Below are 21,341 nucleotides of genomic sequence, written 5' to 3' on the forward strand. Positions count from 1 at the left end.
AACCCCAACCATTGCTACCTTACACAGGTTAAAGGAACTGGAAATGTTTTCAGTTCAGTGTGCAAGTGTCTGGATGAGGTGAGCAAACAGATGGATAGAATTCATATTTCTCTTTACAGGTGTAGTTATTTTCTCTTTTTGGTGGAATTTAATATGGAGAGATGCTTCTTTATTTCTTTCCAGTTTGCCTCACCAAGAGGAGGCAAGACAAAATGTTAGGAAGCTCTGGGTTTGTGCAAGAAGCAGGAAACCCTCAGGTATTACAACTTGCCTATTGTCTACTTTAAAAAAATTGAATAATTTAGCTCCTGTTCAGCTGATTATGCTGAAAACCTTTTATCAACAGCCCAAACCTGACCAAGGGCTGCTGAATAACATCAGCCTCTCCCTGGGACTCTGCCTCCCCAGGGAAGCTGGTGCTGAGCAGCAGCCAGAGAAGTTTGGCTCTGGATTTTACCTCTGAGGGGCCACGGGCTAAACCCTGGTGTGACAAACAACTTTCCTTTTCTGCCAGAAGCACTGGGAAATGTCACCAGGGCAGCCTGAGCTGCAGCAGAGGTGAGGAGCTGCAGATCCAGCTCAGAGCTGGGTGATGCACAGAGTTCTCTGGGGAAAGCTGGATTAAATATGGAACTTTTATCTGCTGGAAAAGGTGAGTGAGAGCTTTTGTGTCACTGAATAGGCTGCTCAAAATCTCATCCTCACCTCTGTGAGAGCAGGGTTAGCAGCAGAAGAGAAAAGCACTGACCTTTAGCACATGAAAAATGAGCAGGCTTCAGCATTTCACCAAATGATTTATTTGTATCAAAAAGATCTGGTTTAATAACAAACGTTCAATAAGGCAGCTTCAGATTTATTTTAAAAAAGAGCAACAATGAAAAAAAACAGGGAAAAAACCCCACCAAACCACCAAACCACCAACAAACCCCCCCTGACCGTAGATCAATGTAGTGACAGCATCGTGTAAAAAAGTGTGAGTAGTGAAGGATAAACTGGGCTGTGTTAGGCAGCAAACTTTGCATAGTTCATGGGCAATTTGATCTGATTTGGATAGAGTGGATGTGTGAAACCACAGCCCCCATTAGCTGTAGCAGATGTCCCAGCTCCTGTCCCTCCTGAAGAAGTCCTCGGCCACGGCCAGGGGTGGCAGCAGCTCCAGGCAGTCCGAGCTGGGGCAGGGGCAGCACTGCGGGGCCCTGCTGTCCCTGCCCTGCGCCCCACAGGCTGGGCAGCAGCACGCAGGGCTGCCCAGGGGACACGGGGGGTGGCAGGGCCACTCCTCCATGGGGCAGCTGTAGGGCGGGCTGGGGGTCAGCGGGGTGAGGGGAGACAGCTGGGGGGGAGAGCAGCTGGAGCTCCACGGGCTGGGCAGGTCTGCTGAGCTGGGGGAGCTGGCAGCCTGGAGATTGGGAGAGAAAAGGGGAAAAAAGAGATTTCAGGGCAATGTGGCCAGCAGCCAGAATTGCTGTGCTGCTGCCTTTCTCATCTGGCTGCCCAGGGAGATCCTGGAGGTGTAAACCCAATGTTAGTGGGGACAATCCCTGTCCAGAGAGATCCTGGAGGAGTAAACCCAATGTTAGTGGGGACAATCCCCACACAGGAAAATCCTGGAGGTGTAAACCCAATGTTAGTGGGGACAATCCCCATGCAGGGAGATCCTGGAGGAGTAAACCCACTGTTAGTGGGGACAATCCCTGCCCAGGGAGATCCTGGAGGTGTAAACCCAATGTTAGTGGGGACAATCCCTGCCCAGGGAGATCCTGGGGTCTAAACCCAATGTTAACAGGGACAATCCCTGCCCAGGGAGATCCTGGAGGTCTAAACCCAAAGGCAGTTTCTGTTATAGGGATAACCCCTTGCAGGAGCTGTGCTGCCATTTGCACAAAATCTGCAGGACCTCTAGAAGGGACATTCCCCAGCCTGCAGCCTCTCCCAGTTTATTTGGGGCTCCCCATGGGGAAAGAAGGGACATTCCCCATCCTGCAGCCTCTCCCAGTTTGTTCTGTGCTCCCCATGGGAAAGCATTCAGAGCCCATGAGCATCCCAAGCTCCCAAAAGCAGCCCCAAATTCCCACATTGCTGCTGCTCTGCCCCACGAGGTGACTGCCTCTCCCCCTGGGGACACCTGTGGCTGCTCCCCTGGCTCCCAAAGCTCACCAGGCCCTGGTTGAAGCAGAGCTGGACTGGCTGGAAGGTGTCTGGGGTGTAGTGTGGGGATGGCTGGAAGGCACTGAGGGCTGGCTCAGAGGGGGCATCTGACTGCAGGCAGGAATCAATCAGCTGCTCCAGGTACCCAGGGCTTTCCTCACAGGACAGGCAGCTGGGAAACTGCCAGGGTGGGCAGCAGCTGGGCACAGAAGGGATGGGTTCTGCTTCAAAAGGCTCTAGGAGAGAACGGAGAGCAGGCAGCAGCACATGAATCAGTGTCTGTCTTCACAAAGGGCAGGTTTCAGTAACCCTGTGAATTCAGACATTAAACAGGCCTCTCAAGGCCTGAATTTTTGTTTTTAAAAGCAGAAACCACGAGGGAGATGCTCAAAACCATGTGAATAACTCAGGGAGGGCAGGCCCCTCAGCTATAAACCTCTTTAAACACTGGAAACTCTCCTGGCCCCAGGCATTTTGGACAGGGATCCAGCTGGAAACTCCCTCAGACTCTTGACCCTCTGGCCTCCCTTCTGTGCCCTGTTGGCAGCCCCAGGAGGTGCCAGGCAGTGATTTGTGCTTCCCAGCCTGGCAGATGTGCCTCTGCCTCATCTCCAGACCCGGGGCAGCTACACCTGCAGTAAAAAGGGGATAACAGGAGGATAATTTGCTTTTTTATCCTCCAAAGAGCCAGACAGGAGCAGAACAAATGGAGCAAGGCAGGGCTGACGTGGCATTGTGAACACAAAGTGTCGCTGGCCAAAGGGTGAGTTCCTGGAAAGCTGACAGCAGATCTGGCTTTTTTCAGAATTATTATCTTTTCACACCAAGATCAAACATGGTTTAAGCCCTGTCCACATGAAGGGCACAGGTCTGAAGTGCACATTGCAAGGTCAAGGGTGGCAGTGCTTAGCTGGCTCTGGGGAGTGAGAAACACCCAAAATACATAAACTGATGGAGACCTTCCAGCCTGAAAAGGCTTTGGCATGTCAGCTTTGGCGTGTCTCACGTTTCTTTATTAACATAAGCAAATGGATTCCCAGCTATCGATGATTTAACAATTTCCTTGTCCATGCAACGCGTGCACTCACACCTGCCCAGCCTCTCCTCTGTGCTTTGGCTGGGGACAACTGAAGGATCTGCGAGCCCAAAGTGCCCCTCCCCTCACCCCTTCCCCCTTTTCCTTGGATATTCGCGGGCAGGAGGAGGAAACTCTTGGTGGTGTTGAAAATCGGGTATTTCTCTCACTCCTGTGGATGCTGGCAGGAGAGGACAGAGCCCAGCCAGGGGCTCCGGGGCACTCCGACCCTCAGCGGCCCCAGAGCCTGGGGAGGGCGATGTTATTCCCTCGGGATGAGCATCTTTTACCCCAAGGGATGGAATTCCCTGCTGGGGGAAGGATAAGCTCGGGAAGGAGCTCTGAGCTCCTCATCTGCATCCCGCGGGCTCCCTGCAGGTGCTGATTGGCCGCACCCCCGGCCTCAAACAGGGCTGGGAAGGCTCGGGGCGGTGGGAAAAAATTGGGAATGGGGCGGGAAGGGCCGTGTGGATGGGCTTTGTACCGACCTGGGTGAGGCGGAGACACAGGCTCTGCAAACTGGATGCTGCTGCTGCTGCTGCTGCTGCTGTCCCAAGGAACCTGAGCAAAGACAAGGGAGGAGAGGAGCTGCGGCACACAGCGAGGTGAGTCTGGATTTCAGAGAAAACTCTTGAAATAAACCTTATTTCCCTCCTAGCTGTGGCTGGGAAAACCTCCAGAACACTAGATGAATGTGCACAACAGGAATTTTGCTGGGCACAGCACCCACCTGGGGTGAAGCCCCTGAATCAGCTCCGAGCTGAGGGTTTTTTTTTGCTCTTTTTGCTGCATTCCCGATTCTACAGAGCTGCCTCTGAAATTAATGTGTGTTAATTTCCAGGAGCATGAATTCCACCGTGGAGGGAATCCCAAGGAATTCCTAGGGATGGATATTACTGGGAACAAGCCATTAACTAATGACCACTGCAGGTGTCCCAGCAGGCTGGATTGATGTTTGAGAAGCAGCTCTGGCAGTGCTCCCTGAAAAGGGACAGCTTCGTTTTTAAGGATTGCTGGAAGCTGAAGCAAGACGGATCAACCACTTCTGAGAACCTGACCTGTTGGAAGGAAGAAACCCACCCCAAAAGCAGCGGGAGTTTTGCTGCTTGGGGGCCAGGATTTTACTCTGCAAGTACAAATACCGGTGGGATTTTCCCCTCAAATTTAATTCATCCAGCCCTCCACTTCATTTCCTTTATTCAAGATGCTCTCGAGCGAGCAGCTCATTTCCCTGGCAACAACTTCCTGGCACATCCCGTGCATTTAATTGCTGAAACAGTGACTCTTCTGGGCCGGGGGTGCCTTTTGTCGCCGCTGCAGACGTGACAAGGCAGCGATGGAGTCCCCAGGCTGAGCTTTTCTCAGCGCACATCCTGCCAGCCCAAAGCCCCGGGGCTTTTGGGGCGGGCCATACCTTGTGCAGGTCACCGAGGTGACTTCCCTCACCGCCACTTTTCACTTTTTCCTGTGTGGGCACAGCGCTGGTGGGAAGTGAAAACCGGTTCCACGCAGCCCTGGGACACCTGGCTGTGATGGAGAGGCTGCTGCTCTTGGGGCTGCAGGGGAGCAGCGAGTGACCCAGCATTTCCAAAACCTGACAATTCTCCTCACCCAGACCTCTCTGCCCCTGGATCTCAGGCTGATTTTTGTGCATTCAGCCGCAACAAAGTACAGAAGCTGAAATCTGAAAGGCTCCAAGAGCTGCAGTGTCATGAACCAGGAAGAAATAATGGTTTGCCAAGCTCTTTATGCAAATCCCCTGAGTGGCTGGAGCTGGAGGAATCCTACAAAGGCTGGGAGAGGGAATGAGAGGGAATGTGCAGGTGTGTGTGCACACACAGAGCTCCAGCCCCTCCTCCAGAAGGGATGGGGCTGCCCAGGTGTGCTTCCATCCCGGAGGGAGTGACTTTTCTGGAGCAGCAGCTCTGCTTTCTCCCTCTCTTCCTCACATTCTCACTCCTTTAGGTCACTGCTGCAGCTGCTCAGACTGAATGTTCCTTTCCCCTATCCTCACCAGCCTGTGACACTCAGATTTTGGCCCAGAAATTACAGTCCTGGCAAACAAAAAACCATTGAAAGAGAAGGTACAAAGCCAACACCACAATATTTTACTCACTGCTGAACCAGTGGCTGCTTGTCGTGCTCTCCTCTGCTGCAGCAACTCCTTGACTGTGATCTTGACCCTCACACCTTGGTACACCTTGGGCTTTCCTGGAAGAATTTGTGGAAAAACACTTTGCAAGGAGGGAGAATCTCAGAGCAAACAACAAATTCAGCAGCTTTTCAGTGTGCTCAATGTGGAGAACAGTTTTAGACTTAACATGACTAATTTTTAGTCTCTGTTTGCAGTCACACTCACAGCCCTCTTCAACACCTGCTATTCCAGCCTGGGACAAGCAGACACTCATGAAAATCTTGCTGTTAATAATATTTTAAAACCACATGTTTATTCTTCTCTATCTCCTTCTTCCCCTGCCCCCCTTCCAGCTTTCCCAATACCAAGCTCCATCTGGTGCTGCTGTTGGACTCATTTAAATTCCTGACATATTTGCCTCTCTCAGGACCTGAAAATAAATGTGGGAAGTGTTTCATCTGGCAGATGAAACCCAGGAATAAAACAATGGAAATATGTGGGTGGTTATTCAGAGAGCTCAACAAAACACGAATAAAATTACTGTTTTCTTACAAAGCCTAGATTATCTCTTTATTCTGCTCATGTACAGCCCCTATTTATTTCAAACAAGAATTTAGGGTGGGTTTAATCCAGCCAAAACCAGCCAGCAATCACCAGTCACTACCTAATGAGGGATTTTTAGGACAGGAAATGATAAAAAATTTATTTCTTCTGAAAAACCACTTTCACTTGTTGCACTCATGGTAAAACACTCAGCTCCTCTGGCAGCTGTTCCTGTCCTAACTTTCTGCTGGTGTTTTAATTGAAATCACACAATAAAAGGAAACGCACCCAGACTGGTCTCTACACTCAAAAAACGCCAGAGCAGGGAGCAGACAGCCCTGAAGGAGGCACCAAAAAGAAACTCCCAGCAGGAGAGCAGCAGTGCCAGAGCTAAACCCGGCCTTCCAGTGCCACCTCTGGGCACAGAACACCTTCTGTAGGGCAGCTGCACGGTGCCAGGAGACCCTGGCACAGAAACAACGCTGGGTTTGCAGATCTGCCCACACAGCCAGGGAATCCTGCACTGCAGGCACTGTCTTCTTGTGCTGGAACCTCTGCTGCCAGTGCCCCCGGGGTGATCTGGGGGAGGACAAGCTGGGACAGGCACCCCGGGCCCTCCTGAGAGCGACAGGGCTGCCCTCGGGGCGGTTTGCTGAGCTGGGCTCAGCTGGGGATTATTCGGCTCGTGTTTTGGTGCTTTGTTTCTGTTCAACAAGCTAGGGGATAATGAGGCGGGGAAGGTGGGATTTAAGGAGAACATGGCATTACCAGAGCTCCCTGCAGGCAGGGATGGGATGGTGAGGGTGGGCACAGGGTGGGCAGGGAGCAGAGTGATGGGGCTGGGGGCAAGGGTGGGCACAGGGTGGGCACAGGGTGGGCAGGGCAGGTGGGGAATCAGGAGCAGGGTGACAAGGACAAGGCTGGGGTGGGGTTGGGGTGGAGGAGCAGGATGGTGAGGGTGGGCTGGGGGTCAAGGGCAGGGTGATGGATTTGGGGTTCAGGGGCAAGGTGATGGACTGGGGCTCAGGGAGGAGGGTGGGTCGGGGGTCAGGGAACGGAGTGATGATTCTGGGGCACAGAGAGCAGGGTGATGGGGCTGGGGGTCCAGGGGCACAGAGATGGTGCTGGGCATCGAGGGAAAGGCTGGGAGGGTGGGTGGCAAGGACAGGGGGTGGACTCGGGGTCGGACAGTGGGGCTGGGATTCAGGGGCGGTGTGGCTGGGGTGGAGTGTGTGGGGAGGGCACAGAGAGATGCAGGGTGGGCACACAGGGATGAGGGCAGGGTGCAGATGCAGAGAGAGCACACAGGGATGCAGGGTGGGCACACAGGGATGCAGGGAGGGCACACAGGGATGCAGGGAGGGCACAGAGGTGCGAGGTGGGAACACAGGAGTGTGGGGAGGGCACAGATGCAGAGAGGGCACCCAGAGGTGCGGGGTGGGCACAGAGGTGCAGAGAGGGCACAGATGCAGAGAAGACACCTAGAGGTGTGGGGTTGGCACACAGGGATGCAGGGAGGGCGCAGATGCAAAGATACCCAGAGGTGCGGGGTGGGCACAGTTGTAGAGAAGGCACCCAGAGGTGCGGTGTGGTCACAAAGGGATGTGGGGTGGGCACCCAGATGCGCGGGGCGGGCACCCAGATGTGCGGGGTCCCCTGTGCCCCCCCGGCCGCGTGTGCCAGCCCGGCAGCAGCCCCGCTCGGTGCCCGCGGAGCCCCGTGCCGAGCCGGCACCCGGCGCTGGCACCCGGCGGGCAGCAGCCGATCGTGCCGTGCCTCCTCCCTCCCTCCTCCCCGCCCTCCCCGCTCCCTCCTGCCTTGGCAGGCGGCATCGCCTCGCTGCCGGAGTGACCCCGGCGAACCCCGAAACGGCCCCAAAGCGGGGTGCGGGGGCGGCGGGGGTGCGGACGGAGCGGGGCTTACCGGACATGCCGAGCCGGAGCGGGCAGCGCCTCGCCAGGTGCCCGGTGCAGCAGCAGAGGTGGCCCCGGCCCCACAAGCTGGCCAAGGGGGCAAGAGGAGTCAGCCTCGAAATTTGGGGGTGAGGGGACCTGCCTGCCCGGTGGCAATGGCAGGTGGATCCCGACAATATTATTGTTTTATCCCTACGGGTATAAGTTTGAGTTTTTCTCTCCTAATGCCAAGTATTTAAAACCTCTAGAAACCAATGATTTGACAATCAATGATTGCGCGATACTTTCAATTTGAATATTCAAAGGCTCCACAAAATGGGCTATCTTTTTGTGAAACCGAGCACATCCCCATCTAGCAGAGGGTCTGGGGGAATAGGATTTGGTGGGGTCACCCTCCCCACCCTTTGCTTTTGGGACATTTGCAGGGTTTTATCCATCTTTCCCTGAATGAAGCAGATGCCTCCAAAGCAGCTCGGTGTTTTCCCCTCAGATGCACAGGCTGGCTTCCAGCCCTCTCAGATTTCATTTGCTACCTGCACTGAGCACTCTGCAACGGACTGACTTGCTTTTTACACATTTTTTCACATTTTAAGGCTAAATGCTGAGGTTTTGGGGCCCAAATGGCAGCGGGCAGGCGTGGCCTAACAAAGAGGCTGCCCTGGGCACCCGGGTGGCTGAAGTTAGCTGGGCCCCACTTGTCCCCACAGCATTCCCTCCCTCTGCCTGGATGCTGGGCTCACCCTGGAGTTTATTTGTGCTTTCCCCCAGTTCAGGCTTTTTGTCTGTGCGGCACAAATCGGCCTTTTCCTCACAAAGCCCGGTGCTGGCCTGCCCTGGGAGCTGCAGCTGTGGGGCTCAGCGTGTGGCTCAGAGTTTTGGGATGAACATCCCCTCCCAGCACTGCTGGAATTGGGTTTTTAGGCTGTTTTTAAGCTTTTCCCTGGGGACCACAGCCTGAGGCACGGGCAGGAGTGAGGCAGAGAGCAGGCCAGGCTGTTAATCATCTACCAGCAGCTCAGGCTGGCTGTCGTCACAGCCGAATCTTTTTTTTTTTTTTCTTTTTTTCTTTTAAGTTGAACAAATAACACTTGATTTCTGTGGGGAGTGAGGCCATTCCTGCCTCTGAAATGTGCCCCTGCAGCTCCTGGTAGTCCCAGCCTTGCCTGGGACAGCTTTATAGGGACACAGCCCACCAGGAGAGGAGCCCACCTAAGGAATTTGCTGTGCAGGGAGGGGAGGGGGTTCACTGAGGAATTTGGGATCTGAAACCCTTCCCTCAGTGGGGCTGGAGCTGCTGTGGGTGTGTGCAGGCTGCAGGGTGCTGGGGTGGCGATTGTTCACCCCCGAAAGCAGAGAGCAGAGCCTGCAGGCTGCCAGCTCCAGCCCTGGGGGAGCTGGGTGCCCTCAGGAGCCAGCAGAGTTCTGGCTGTTCCTGGGCTGCAGAGCCTTTCCAGGATGAAGAAAACCCTGCCTGGGTTAGGAGTGAATGCCTGAGTGGGTCAGACACCTCAAAGACACCTCAAAACCCTGTCCCTGCTTCTGCCCGGGGCCTGGGAACAGCACAGCCACCCTGGCCTGGTGGCCCTGCTCACCTGGCACAAGGAGCAGATCAGATGGACGCTGGGGCTCAGCCCAGCAATGCTGACAGCTGTGGGGTGGAAAAGGCTCAAACTGGGCTCAGGTTTGGGGGGAACAGGGCTGTATGTGGGGTCAGGAGAGCTGCAGACACCGTGAGCTGATGGGGGAACAGCTCTGGCTGGGCAGGGTCACCCCTGGAGGCTCCACAGCTGCCACTCTGAGTGGAAGGGGCTGGGAAAGCTTCAAATTCCCCAGGATTTAAGGAGGAAAGGCAAGGAGGGATTGAAGCGCCTCATCCCCGCACATTCCCTGGGGCTGGAATGTTCCAGAGCCTCCTCCTGCTGCTGCTGCTGGGGGTGCCAGGTTTAGGGGTGAGCTGGGCCGAAGGGGGTGACCCCTCCGGGGACAGAGCAGGGTGTGCAGCTCTGGGAGGGCTCCATGCCGGTGTTCGTGTGTGCAGAGCTACCTCTAGCGGCCACGGGGCTGGCGACCTGTGCCACTGGCACTGCCAGCACACCTGGATGCCCCTGGGGCTGGGTACTGCTCCCGTTGGCACTGCCAGCCCGCCTGGATGCCCTTGGTGCTGGTTACCAGTGCCATGGGCATTGCCAGCCCGCCTGGATGCCCTTGGTGCTGGTTTTCAGTGCCATTGGCACTGCCTGCACACCTGGGTGTCCCCGGGGCTGGTCCTATTGGCACTACCAGCCCACTTGGATGTCCCCAGGGCTGGTGACTGGTGCCATTGGCACTGCCAGCCCACCTGGGTGCCCCCAGGGCTGGCTATCGCTCCCACTTCCACTGCCAGCACACCTGGATGCCCCTGGGGCTGGGTACTGGTCCCGTTGGCAGTGCCAGCCCTCCTGGATGTCCCCAAGCAGCTCACCAGCTGGGTGTGGATGTGCTGTGAGCTCATTCAGGGTAAAAGGGGTGTCAGGGATGGAGTATTTGGTGCCCTTCAGGGATGGTGAGGCTTCCTCGGGCACGGGTCAGCAGGCAGGGCAGTGCCCACACCCTCCAGAGCCCCCAGACCATTTAGGCTGGCAAAGCCCCCTGAGGAGGGATCCTTGTTGCAGAAAAAACCTGAAGAGCACAGAGGGTTTCAACTTGGTATTTTACTGTGGTTTTTCAGGCTGGTATTTTACTTGTGGGGCTGGGAGAAATCCCTTTCTGGAGGCACCAGAAGGCACCACCCGAGCTCAGTGTGGTGTGTCCAGTGATTGTGTTTCTGACCAGAGCACAAAGCATCACGCTTGGAGGAGCAGTTTTAGGAAGGTGTCTCAGAGATATTTTCTGAAAAATCTTTTAATTAGGATCTTTTCTTCTGAGAGGCTGGGAAGCTTCAGCTTCTCCCTGTTTTGCTGCTTTGGAATGTGATTTGGAGAATTGTTTACTTAACATGTGAAATTGTTTTTACTTGATGACCAATGACAGCCTCCTGTGTCGAGGCTGTGAGCAGCCACAAGATTTTATTATCATTTTATTCTTTTCTAGCTTTCTGATGAAATCTTTTCTTCTATTCTTTTAGTACAGTTTTAATATATCATTTTCTTTTAATATAATATGTATCGTGAAATAATAAATCAGCCTTCTGAAAGATGGAGTCAAGATTCTCATCTCTTCCCTCGTCCTGGGACCCCTGCGAACACCACCATAGGAATGAGGGTAAAATTTGCTTTATAATGGTCTGCTTCTCTTTCCTCCAGCTCTTCTCTCTCCTCAGTAAGTTCTCCTGCCTTCATAAGTCCCCCAGAGGGCACTTCCATCCTCTTTGGCCCAGGCAGAGTGCTCGGGAAGGTGTGGTGGCTCCGAGGGTGGCTCTGGGCACAGGTGGCTCATCCTGGAGGGCTCGCTGGCCACAGCCATGAACGGGGACAGGCTGTAGGGCGAGGTGGCAGCGTAGCTGGGGGAGTAGTGAGCGTCTTCAAGGGGGTGCAGAGGGTAGGCCTGGGCTCCAGGGAGGGCTGGGCTCCAACCTGAGCCTCGGAACGGGGAAGCGGCTCCGGGTTCGGGCAGGGAGAGGCAGCTGGAGGTGGCAGGGAGTGCCTGCAGGGGCTCCGAGCAGGCACTGTCAGGCTGGCCAAGGCTCTCGGGTGAGGGCTGCTCCCAGGGCTCTCTCTGCAGGGAAACAGGGAGAGAAGGCAAGGAGAACGCTTAGGAACAAAAGCCTGTCCTGGAGGCAATGGAATATCTATCCCTGGGAATGCCCAAAGGGTTTCTGTGGCTCTGGAGTAGTGTTTGGTGTTTAAAGTGTGAAAGGAAACATCCATCCTATCAGCAGTGATTGGTGTTTAAAGTGTGAAAGGGAACATCCCTCCTATCAGCAGTGATTGGGCTTTTAAGTGTGAAAGGGAACATCCATCCTGTTAGCAGTGTTCGGTGTTTTAAATTTTAAGGGGAACATCCATCCTATTAGCAGTGTTTGGGGTTTGAGCTGTGAAAGGGAACATCCATCCTATCAGTGATGTTTGAGGTTTTAAGAGTGAAAGGGAACATCCATCCTATCAGCAATGTTTGGGCTTTTAAGTGTGAAAGAGAGCATCCATCCTGTTAGCAGTGTTTGGGGTTTTAAGTGTGAAAGGGAATGTCCATCCTGTTAGCAGTGTTTGGGGTTTGAGTTGTGCAAGGGAACATCCATCCTGTTAGCAGTGTTTGGGGTTTGAGCTGTGAAAGGGAACTTCCATCCTATCAGTTATGTTTGGGGTTTTAAGTGTGAAAGGGAACATCCCTCCTATCAGCAGTGATTGGTGTTTAAAGTGTGAAAGGAAACATCCATCCTATCAGCAGTGTTCGGTGTTTTAAGTTTTAAGGGGAACGTCCATCCTGTTAGCAGTGTTTGGGCTTTTAAGTGTGAAAGGGAACATCCCTCCTATCAGCAGTGTTTGGGGTTTTAAGTGTGAAAGGGAACATCCCTCCTATCAGCAATGTTTGGGGTTTTAAGTGTGAAAGGGAACATCCATCCTATCAGCAGTGTTTGGGGTTTTAAGTGTGGAAGGGAACATCCCTCCTATCAGCAGTGTTTGGGGTTTTAAGTGTGGAAGGGAACTTCCATCCTGGCAGCAGGGCCTGGGGCAGGGTCCCAGTAGGACTGAGCAGCCCTGATCCCACAGGATCCAGGAGCTCTGTGGTGGGGCTGTGAGTGGAGCTGGGATAGGGAGCCTGGAGTCACCAAGCGCTGTTTCTAGAACCTCAGGGAGGGAGGGATTCATAAAACCATAGAATCACAGAGTTATCCTGAGCTGGAAGGGACCCACCAGGACCATCAAATCCTGCTCCTGGCCCTGCACAATCCCACCCCGAGCCTGGGGGCAGTGTCCTGTTCAGGGCAGAATGGGAGTCTCCAGGGATGTCTCCAACAGGAACAGGGGACAATGAAATGGAACCAAAGAGAAAAACCACATTTAGATGGAACCAAAGAGAAAAACCCTCCCTGCAGAGCCCTGTCCCACCTGCCATGGCTGCTCCTGGGACAGCCACATCCGTCCCCCATGAGCCCCCCTGGCTGAACCCCACATTAGAGGGGGTGACCCTGCCCTGGGGACAGAGCCATGGAGGCACTCACGAGCAGGAAGTGTCCCGTGTCACTGGGGAAGGATGGCAGCAGAGGGGGCACGGCCGGAGCGCTGAAGAAGGAGCTGGTGGCAGCCGGGAGAGGAGGAGGAGCAGCACGGTGATCCCCAAACTGCTCGCTGAGATAGGGCTCCAGGAGGGCTGGGCAGCCCTGGGGGGCAGAGGGGTCGCAGGAGAAGGGCTTGGAGGCCAGAGGGGAGGGGTAGGCATCGCTGCCAAACTGCTTGGTGCCGTGGAAATCCAGCTCGGGTGGGAAGGGTCTGCGCACGCCGTAGTAACCAGGGGTGGTGGGAGAGCCTGGGGACAGAAAATGGGGAGGGAAAGGGAAAAGTGTAAAGAAAATTCTAACAGCTGCCACAGAATGATGGACACCTCTATGGGTGCAAAGCAGAGCTCTTTTCTCTCCAGCATCACCCAGGAACCAACCCTGTGGCACTGTAGGACACGAAACAACGTGAGCACACACTGCTGCTCTCAAGGTAAAAAGGGAAGTTTAATTTCTGACTCCAACTTTTATAGATCTCCAAAAGTGACAGTGGGTTGGAGGGTGACAGTGCCGCCTCTCCAATGACACTGGACAAACCAACAGCCCATCAAATTTCTCCTCCTCCATGAAGGAATGCAAAACAATGAATATATAAACACACTTTATTTACAGAAAGTGTGTGAGAAAGTTTGCTACAAGAATGTAAACATCAGAAGGCTTAGAAAATCTTAAAAAATCAGGGTGACAGCCCTGCCCTGACACAGGTGTGTGAGCACAGAGGTGCTGTTGGTTCCACCTGGTGACTCCATCTGCAGCAAACCCAAAGTGTTGGGGGAGCTTTAAATAGGAGGGCAGGGGGATGGAGGTCGGCTCAGCCTGTGCTTCCTCCTCGCTGTGCCACAGCCCTGGGGAGGAGGTTCCAGCCTCACTCTGCTCTCCCTGCCCGAGAGCCAAGGGATGAAACAGCTCCTGCTTTTGTGCCTTCTCTCTGCAGCTCCAGGGAAAGTGGGAAAACACAGGAGGAGAAGGAGCTCCAGGGAAAATGGGAAAACACAGGAGGAAAAGGAGGGGTTCTGCACAGCTCCTCTGCTAAAGGAGGTGGGAACTGCTTTAATTACTCAGTTTGAGGATTTTATACAAATTATTGCTGTTCTTTTTTTTTTTTTTTTATTCTTTTAATTATTTCCTCCTGGGCTCCCTCTGAGGGGTGGCCCTGCTCTGGGGCTTGTTCCACATCCTCTGGAGGAGAACAGAAGGGCTGTGCCAACCCTCCCACCTGCATGGAAGGTGTTTAGCATGGAGGGCAAACCTCACCTGGCATTTGGCCAAAGGGTGACTGTGCCGTGCTGGTGCTGCCCTGCAAAAGATAAAGAGATGTTTGAAAGAATGACTTTCCAGAGCAAGGCGGCTCTCTGAGTGGGATTCACACACATTATTTCAGCCTGGCTGCTGTGAGGGGTTTAACTCCATGATTTCCTCACAGGAATTAACAGATGTAGGCTAAGCAGAGATTGTGAAGGTCTTGTGCAGAGCTGCTAAGAGGAGGAGTATCAGCATAACTGGCTCCTTCCTCCTGTCCCACAGGCTCCTCAAGGCAGGCAGAGCACTGAGGAGTCCTTGGGTGTTGGCACAAACCAGGCAAGGTGAGATGTGAGATCTGAGTGGCCAAAAGGGGCAGATTCCAGCTCAGCTGGGCTGGCTCTGCTGCCCCAGGGCTGCTTTACCTGGCCCTTCCTGGCAGGGTGGGTGGGTGGAGAGTTCCTAAATCCTGTTTGGGTCCTACAGCAATGGTGATGATGATAATAATAATAATAATAATAATCATCATCATCATCATCATCATCATCATCATCCTCTCCTCTTGTTCCCAGGTAAAAGAGAATTACCCCTGGAGTGGCGCTCCCAGCGCCTAATTCCTTACAAAGCACCTGGCCAAGGCATCTGCTCCTCTGGAATCCCCCTGAGCTCTGGTTTTGGGGGCTCCAGAAAGGAACAGAGAGCCCCCAGCTGCCCTGCTGTCACTCTGCTGTCACTCTGCTGTCCCCTGCCATGCTGGTGGCACGCTCTGTCCAGTTTGCATAGTGCAAACAGGAGGTTCCTGCCGCAGCAGGCAACCAAATTTCGAGGTTTAGATTTGAATTAAATTTGCCAGCTCTGAGGACTTCCTTCTGCTGCAAGGGAAGGTTTGCAGCTGCTCCCTGCTGCGCCATGGAAATGAGCCCTGAGCCTGCACGGGCCACACGGGCTGAGGAGGTGACAGGAGGTGACAGGAAGGAGCCCGTGGGCTTGTGGACAGAGGAGTGTCCTTGTCACACGGGCAGGGCTTGCACCTGTCCCCAGCTGAAGCCATCCCATGCAAATCCAGGTCACTTTTAGAGGGAAAAGCCAAGCTGGGAGGTTCAGTTGCTGCCCAGAGCACAAGGGGCTGCAGGGATGGCAGCTGGGATGCTCTGCCAGCTCCCTGGGCACGGCTGGCAGCCTCCAGCAGGGATCATTTCCAGTCACCAGAGCATTTAATCTTTGATCCTGTCTGTTCAACAGCCCCTGGACCTGCCTGGCTGTGTGTACACACCTGTGCTGAGGAGTCCCAGAGGTGCCAGGAGCCACCAGGGCTTTGTCTGCCTGAATTCAGTGCAGGAGCCTCTGCTGCAGCCCATCCTTGGCCTCATCAGAGCAGAGCCCTGCATTTCATTCCCCTCCTTGCTCCTTATCTGCCTTAATTGAGACCCATTAGTTCATTTCCTCCCTGCTCTGCTTCCTTTGCCTGCCATGGCAATGGGAGCCTGGATCTCGTGCAGCTCTGCTCAGCCTCCCTGGGGCCCAGAGTGTGTCCAGCTGCTGATAAGCTGGGCTCAGCCTGCCCTGCCCGTGGCCAGCCACAGATCCTGCCCAGGATTGCTCTGCTGCTTCACTGCCTCCGAACTCCCCTACAAACCTGCCGAAATTCAAGGATCCAGCTCCTAATGGTGAGCTGGCCCTGCCCTGTGGCAATGCTTTGGCATCAGGGCATGCCCTCTCTGGGGGAGTGGAGCAGCTGAAGGAACAGAAATCCTCCCTAAAAGCAAAGCTGGGCCTGGGCAGGGCAGTGCTGGCTGTGTGTCCCTGCCCTGGGAGCGCTGAGCAATGAATCCTCTTTAAACCACAGCGCTGCACTGCTTCACCTGTGCAGGTACCCCCTTCCACACCTCAGAGAAAACAGGAATCTTTTCACAGGAATCCTTTCACCCTGCAGAGAACAGCTGCAGGTTTCCCCCTACGCAAAGGAAAATCCAGAGCCTCCCTAAATCCCAGCCCTGAGCCCTGATTTTGGGTGGGTTTCCTCACAGCACCCCCTGATTTCCATCACTCCATGTGTGCAGGGCCTGGCTGCCAGGAAATTGTTGAAACCTCATCCCAAAACTCTGCTCTGCTGAGGCTGAAGGCTGAGGAGAAGCTTAGATGGAGGTAGGACATAAAGAAAGTTATAGGGTGGGAGCTATCATTTATTTAGTCGAAATCAACTGTCTTAATTAGACTGACTTTCTGTTATTCTGCTCATTCTAATCTGCCTTGAACTCAAAGTTAGACTAACTTTCTGTTATTCTGCTCATTCTAATCCGCCTTGAATTCTAAGTTAGACTAACTTTCTGTTATTCTGCTCATTCTAATCTGCCTTGAACTCAAAGTTAGACTAACTTTCTGTTATTCTGCTCATTCTAATCTGCCTTGAACTCAAAGTTAGACTAACTTTCTGTTATTCTGCTCATTCTAATCCGCCTTGAATTCATTCATAGACTATTCCTAGGGTAAGGAGGAGGATGAGTGAGGAGGTTCAGGCTAGGGTGGTGGTAGAGGCCTGGCACCAACAACTGCCCAGGGCTGGTTTAATTCTGGAGCAAAGATCACCCTCAAACAAAAGATGCAGCTAAATGACCCTGCATCACCAACAGCCACAGGGGTGTTCAGTTATCTGCCCCTGGCTTGTTTTCTGGGTTATATTCTGCCAGACAAACAGAGCTGCACTCCCAGCTGCTCTTTTCATGATACGTCCAAGCAAATACGGATGTTTGCCCTGCACAATCATTTTTTGTCTCTCGCAGGGAATGAGCAGCAGGGCTGGTTTTGCATCACACACGCACACAATGCTGGGCTCTGAGCACAAAGCCCAGGACAATAAAGCCAGGAGGGTTTTACAGTCCCAGGGCGTTTCCTCTGTGGCTGTTGAAGCTGCCGCCTCCGCACAGGGAGCAGGTCACTGGTGATAGCACCAACAGGAGCTGTTTTCTCAGCTGCTTCCCAAGAACTCTGCCAGGACCCAGAACATCCCTCTGGCTGTCCTGAGCAGCCCAAACCCTGCCAGGGGGCTCAGAGACCCTGGCACAGAGCCCAAAATGCCCCCGTGGGTTTGATTATGACCCATGGAGCAAATTACCAACCTTGTATGAGGATCAGCAAGCCACAGCAGTTTAGGTAGAATAATAGTGAAGTTATCACAGGGTGGAAAAGTAGATTTTGGGGTTTTTGCTATGAGGGTTCAGAGGGCAAGATGGAGGGATCTGGGCATGTCCAGCCTTTCTCTTTCTTCTTCTTGGCCTCCATCTTCTGCTGTGATGGTGGCACTTTGGGATTGGTTTAGAGTAGAAGCTCACTGTCTAACACAGGTGATGTGTATTGGAAAGTAATTGTAAATATTGCAGGTAGTTTTTAGTATAAAGACATAACACTGCCCTGGGGCAGGCAGAGTGCCTGGAACTGTCCTGCTGGATGGACCTCAGCAGGGCAGGAGAAAAATTTTTATACATAAGATACAATAAACAACTTTGGGACCGAGAAATGAAGAGCCCTGACTCCTTCTTCAAGCTCTGGGCTGGGAAAAGAGACTTTCAAACTCTTCTCAGGGTCACTCTGATCAGCGAGAGATTCCAAGAGAACTCTTCCTAAATATCTGCCTGCTGGGAGTGTGCCCTGCCCTGTGACTCTTCCCTCAGGGGGCTTCTGCCTGCCTGCAGCAGCTGAGCCTGTGGGGATGGATGAGTGGCTGGATTTTGCTGTTTGGTGATGCCCAATCCTGGTTTGGGATTTTTTTCCTGCCTGTTTTGTTGCAGAGTTAGTGGGCCTGAAAGTCACAGCAAGTAAGTCACTGTGAGACTCCTTCAGTATAAAAAAGAAGGCAGAGGTGAATGGTTTTTGGGGAAAAAAGCATCAGAACTCCCAATTTCTGCTGTCAGTGATCCCAGGTTCTGCTCCCTTTCTCTCCTTGCAGGGCACAGCTCCTGCTCCTGCTCCTCTGCCACTGCCCCAGCTGGAGGAGAGGAGCTTTGCCCAGCACAGGGGAGTGCCAGGAGCACCCAGGGAAGGTTCTTTGTGCCACTGGCTGCCACCACATCCTGCCATCACAATATTGTGTCCCATTCTGGATGCCACCACAATATCGTGTCCCCTTCTGGATGCCACCACATCCTGCCATCACAATATCGTGTCCCCTTCTGGGACAGCCTCACTTTTCTGGCTGGCAATTGAGACATAAAGCCAATGTAGTGCAGCAGGACTTGGGTTTGCTGTTGCCATAGAGGCACTTGAAGAGGAAATCATCTCTTCCAAGCTGATGCTTGGCCTCTTTCCAGCCCATCACATCCCTGCAGCTCCCCTGGCGCCCTGAGAGGAGCTGGAAGGAGCTCAGCGTTCGGGGAAGGACAGATATTTTCAGGGCACTGACTTGTCCAAGTGTAGCTGCTGGAAAAGGAACTTGGCTTGGGAAGGGGTCACACGTGGGATGTGAAAGGAAAAGGGAATTTGACATCACTGCCATGCTTGGAAAAGGGGGGAAAAAAAGGGCTTTGAGGCATTTGAGGTTGAGAGATCTGAAAGTCAAGGAGCCATCATGTTTTGGGGCATGCATTATATTAATTATATCAATTCTATCAATATTGGCAGTGTCCCAGACTGGTTTTGAAGCAGAGGGTGGGATGAGGGAATTTATGGGGTTAAAAAGGGGGTGGGGGACGGGACGGGACTCACGCTGAAGCGGGAGCCGCTGCTCTGCCGGGATCGCTTTTCAGCCAGGAGATCCTTGACCGTGTGCTTCACTCGCACCCCTTGGTACACGCGTTTGCCGAAATCTGCAGGGACTGAGCGAGGGCACGGTTCAGGGAGGGCACAGAGCAGCCGCGAGAGGCAAATTCAGCCCCTCTGTGCGTCGGGTTGGGAGGGGAAAGTACAAATCTGCAATTCTTAGATCTAGATATACAGAAGTATTTGTAATCTAGAAACAGATATCTTTCTAGGTATGGAAATTATCTATTATATATTATATATGTAATTATATAATATATATATTATATTTTCAATATTATATATTATATATTATATATTATATATTATATATTATATATTATATATTATATATTACATATTATATATTATATATTATACATTATATATATTGTATATTGCATATTATATGCATTATATATTTTATATATAATAGATAATATATAAGAATATATTATATCTAATATATATTATATCTAATATATAATATATCTAATATATTAATTTTCTATATATTTATATATATATATAATGGGAATATATATATCTAATAAATTATATATATTCCCATATATAGAAATATGTAGAGAGAAAATATAGAAAATATATTTATTATATAAATAGATAATATTAATATTAATATCAATAAAATATTGTGTGTTGATATTAATCGAATATTCTTTTGGGAAGGCACAAAGGCTCCCTGCCCTGGCACCTGCAGGGTCTGGCTCTGTTTTTTGCCCTGGAGCCCAGCACAGCCCAAACCAGCTCTGGGTGGCTTTGGCACGAGGGATCTGCCCTCCCCCTGAGCCCGGGCTGGATTTGGGGGTTTGCACAGAGACTGTGGCACAGGTGAGAGCTGGGGGACAATGCAGGGACAGTTTTTTATCCTGCCTGAACCCAGCTGGCACCTGTGGAGCCAGGGAGGAGCATCCACGGGGGCTTTTATTGAATTATCCCGGAAAAAACCCGCCTGCCTTTGAAGCTAATCCCTCGGAAAACACACAGGCACGCTCTCCCGAGGCAGAGCAAACTGCCAGGGCACAGCTGATGTGTTTGATCTCCAGGATTTATCATTTGGCTCTTCTGCCCCTCAGGATGTGTCCCTTGGCTCCGTTTCTGGTGCCATTGTGGCTCCAGGTGCACACACGCACATACCAGGAGAGGTGGGAGGGTTTAAACAACACACTGCTGCCTTGGCCTTGCCCCAAATGGGTTTTTTATTATTTTTGAGGTCATAGCAGCTGCAAATTTGGGCGAGAGGAATTTTATGTTGGTGTTTGAGTGCTGACCAGAGAGCTTCAGCCAAGGCCAGGCACAAAGCAAACACAAAGCAAGGGAGAGATTCCCAAAAATGAGGTGGAGATGAGAGTACCAAAATAAAAAAAGCAACAAAAGTGGCCAGAAACGGACATCAGCTCTCCCAGGTGGAGGAATTCCAGCAGGCCTGGTGCTCTGCAGGTTTCCTGACACCTTTGCTGTGCTCTGAAGGCATTAGAAAATCATTTCCACAGCCCTCTGCTGTTCTGTTCTCACATCCTCACTTATTCCTCTGCCCAAATTGTTTTAATTCAGCCTCACTCAGCCCTCTAACCCCGGGCTGAAGCTGTCACACAGCTGGACCTGTTGGTGCCAGTGGATTATCCAAAAATCTTCAGACAACTCTGCCACTGGCAGCACTGGGGAAGAAAATGCTGATTCAGGCCTGAGTTTAAATCATTTCCAAGCAAACTGAATCCAATTTCACATCACTTTGATCTAACGGCCTTTTGAAAAAAAAAATAAAAATAGGAACAAAGCTTTGCCCTGTGAAGGAATATAAATTCATTCTGGAGAAGGCAGAATATTAATTGATACTATTAAATTCTTGGACATTTAAGATGTCACATGTCTATTCTAGACAGATTTTTTTGCGTTTTTTTTTTTTCAATAGGAGCCCAAGGACAGCACAGCTTGTTCCTTCCCTGATATTGCCATGAAGATTCCTCAGTTTCTGAGGAGCTGAGCTGCTGGAACTCACCTGCTTCCATTGTTGGTGCTGCTGACGAGTCCCAGCTCCCAGATCCTGCAGGAATTTGGGGCAGATCTGTCCCTCATCAGCTTCCCAGAGCAGAGTGAAGCCCGTGCTCATCATTCCCTGGGGAAGTTCCAGCTGAGCCGGGCGGAAATGGGTTTTTAGAATTTAGGGATGTCTCCAGCACCGTGCCTCGTTTGGGATTTGCTTAAATGCAAATCCCTGGATCTGTGTTTGGCTCCACTTTGCATGGTCAGTGTGGGTCCTTCCCCAGGAGCTCCTTCCTGCCTGAGCTGACATTCCATGGAAATTTCAGGAAAGGAAAGGAAATTTCAGGAAAGGAAAGGAAATTT

At 52.3% G+C, this 21,341-nt stretch overlaps 2 protein-coding genes across 3 annotated transcripts; both read right to left on the reverse strand.

Annotated features, from left to right (window-relative positions):
- Window positions 1–849: 849 nt before the first annotated feature.
- POU2AF3 (POU class 2 homeobox associating factor 3) lies at window positions 850–7,732 on the reverse strand. Its single transcript, XM_063178304.1, has 6 exons — window positions 7,539–7,732; window positions 5,340–5,457; window positions 3,712–3,784; window positions 2,158–2,384; window positions 1,275–1,399; window positions 850–1,163 (listed from the first exon to the last, which is right to left on the reverse strand). Exons 1-6 carry the CDS (start codon window positions 7,730–7,732, stop codon window positions 1,082–1,084), a joined length of 819 nt encoding a protein of 272 aa, XP_063034374.1. The 3' UTR covers window positions 850–1,081.
- Window positions 7,733–10,548: 2,816 nt separating this feature from the next.
- POU2AF2 (POU class 2 homeobox associating factor 2) lies at window positions 10,549–21,264 on the reverse strand. 2 transcript variants are annotated; one of them, XM_063178457.1, is made up of 5 exons: window positions 20,995–21,264; window positions 18,942–19,042; window positions 14,259–14,301; window positions 12,951–13,255; window positions 10,549–11,506 (listed from the first exon to the last, which is right to left on the reverse strand). In XM_063178457.1, the coding sequence occupies exons 1-5, from the start codon at window positions 21,002–21,004 to the stop codon at window positions 11,108–11,110; spliced, it is 858 nt and encodes a 285-aa protein (XP_063034527.1). In that variant the 5' UTR covers window positions 21,005–21,264; the 3' UTR covers window positions 10,549–11,107. The 2 variants fall into 2 exon arrangements, with proteins under 2 accessions (XP_063034527.1, XP_063034526.1); XM_063178456.1 differs by having other exon boundaries at window positions 18,942–19,051.
- Window positions 21,265–21,341: the final 77 nt, after the last annotated feature.

The sequence above is a fragment of the Melospiza melodia genome, chromosome 29 (assembly GCF_035770615.1).
Source record: "Melospiza melodia melodia isolate bMelMel2 chromosome 29, bMelMel2.pri, whole genome shotgun sequence".
Taxonomy (NCBI): domain Eukaryota; kingdom Metazoa; phylum Chordata; class Aves; order Passeriformes; family Passerellidae; genus Melospiza; species Melospiza melodia.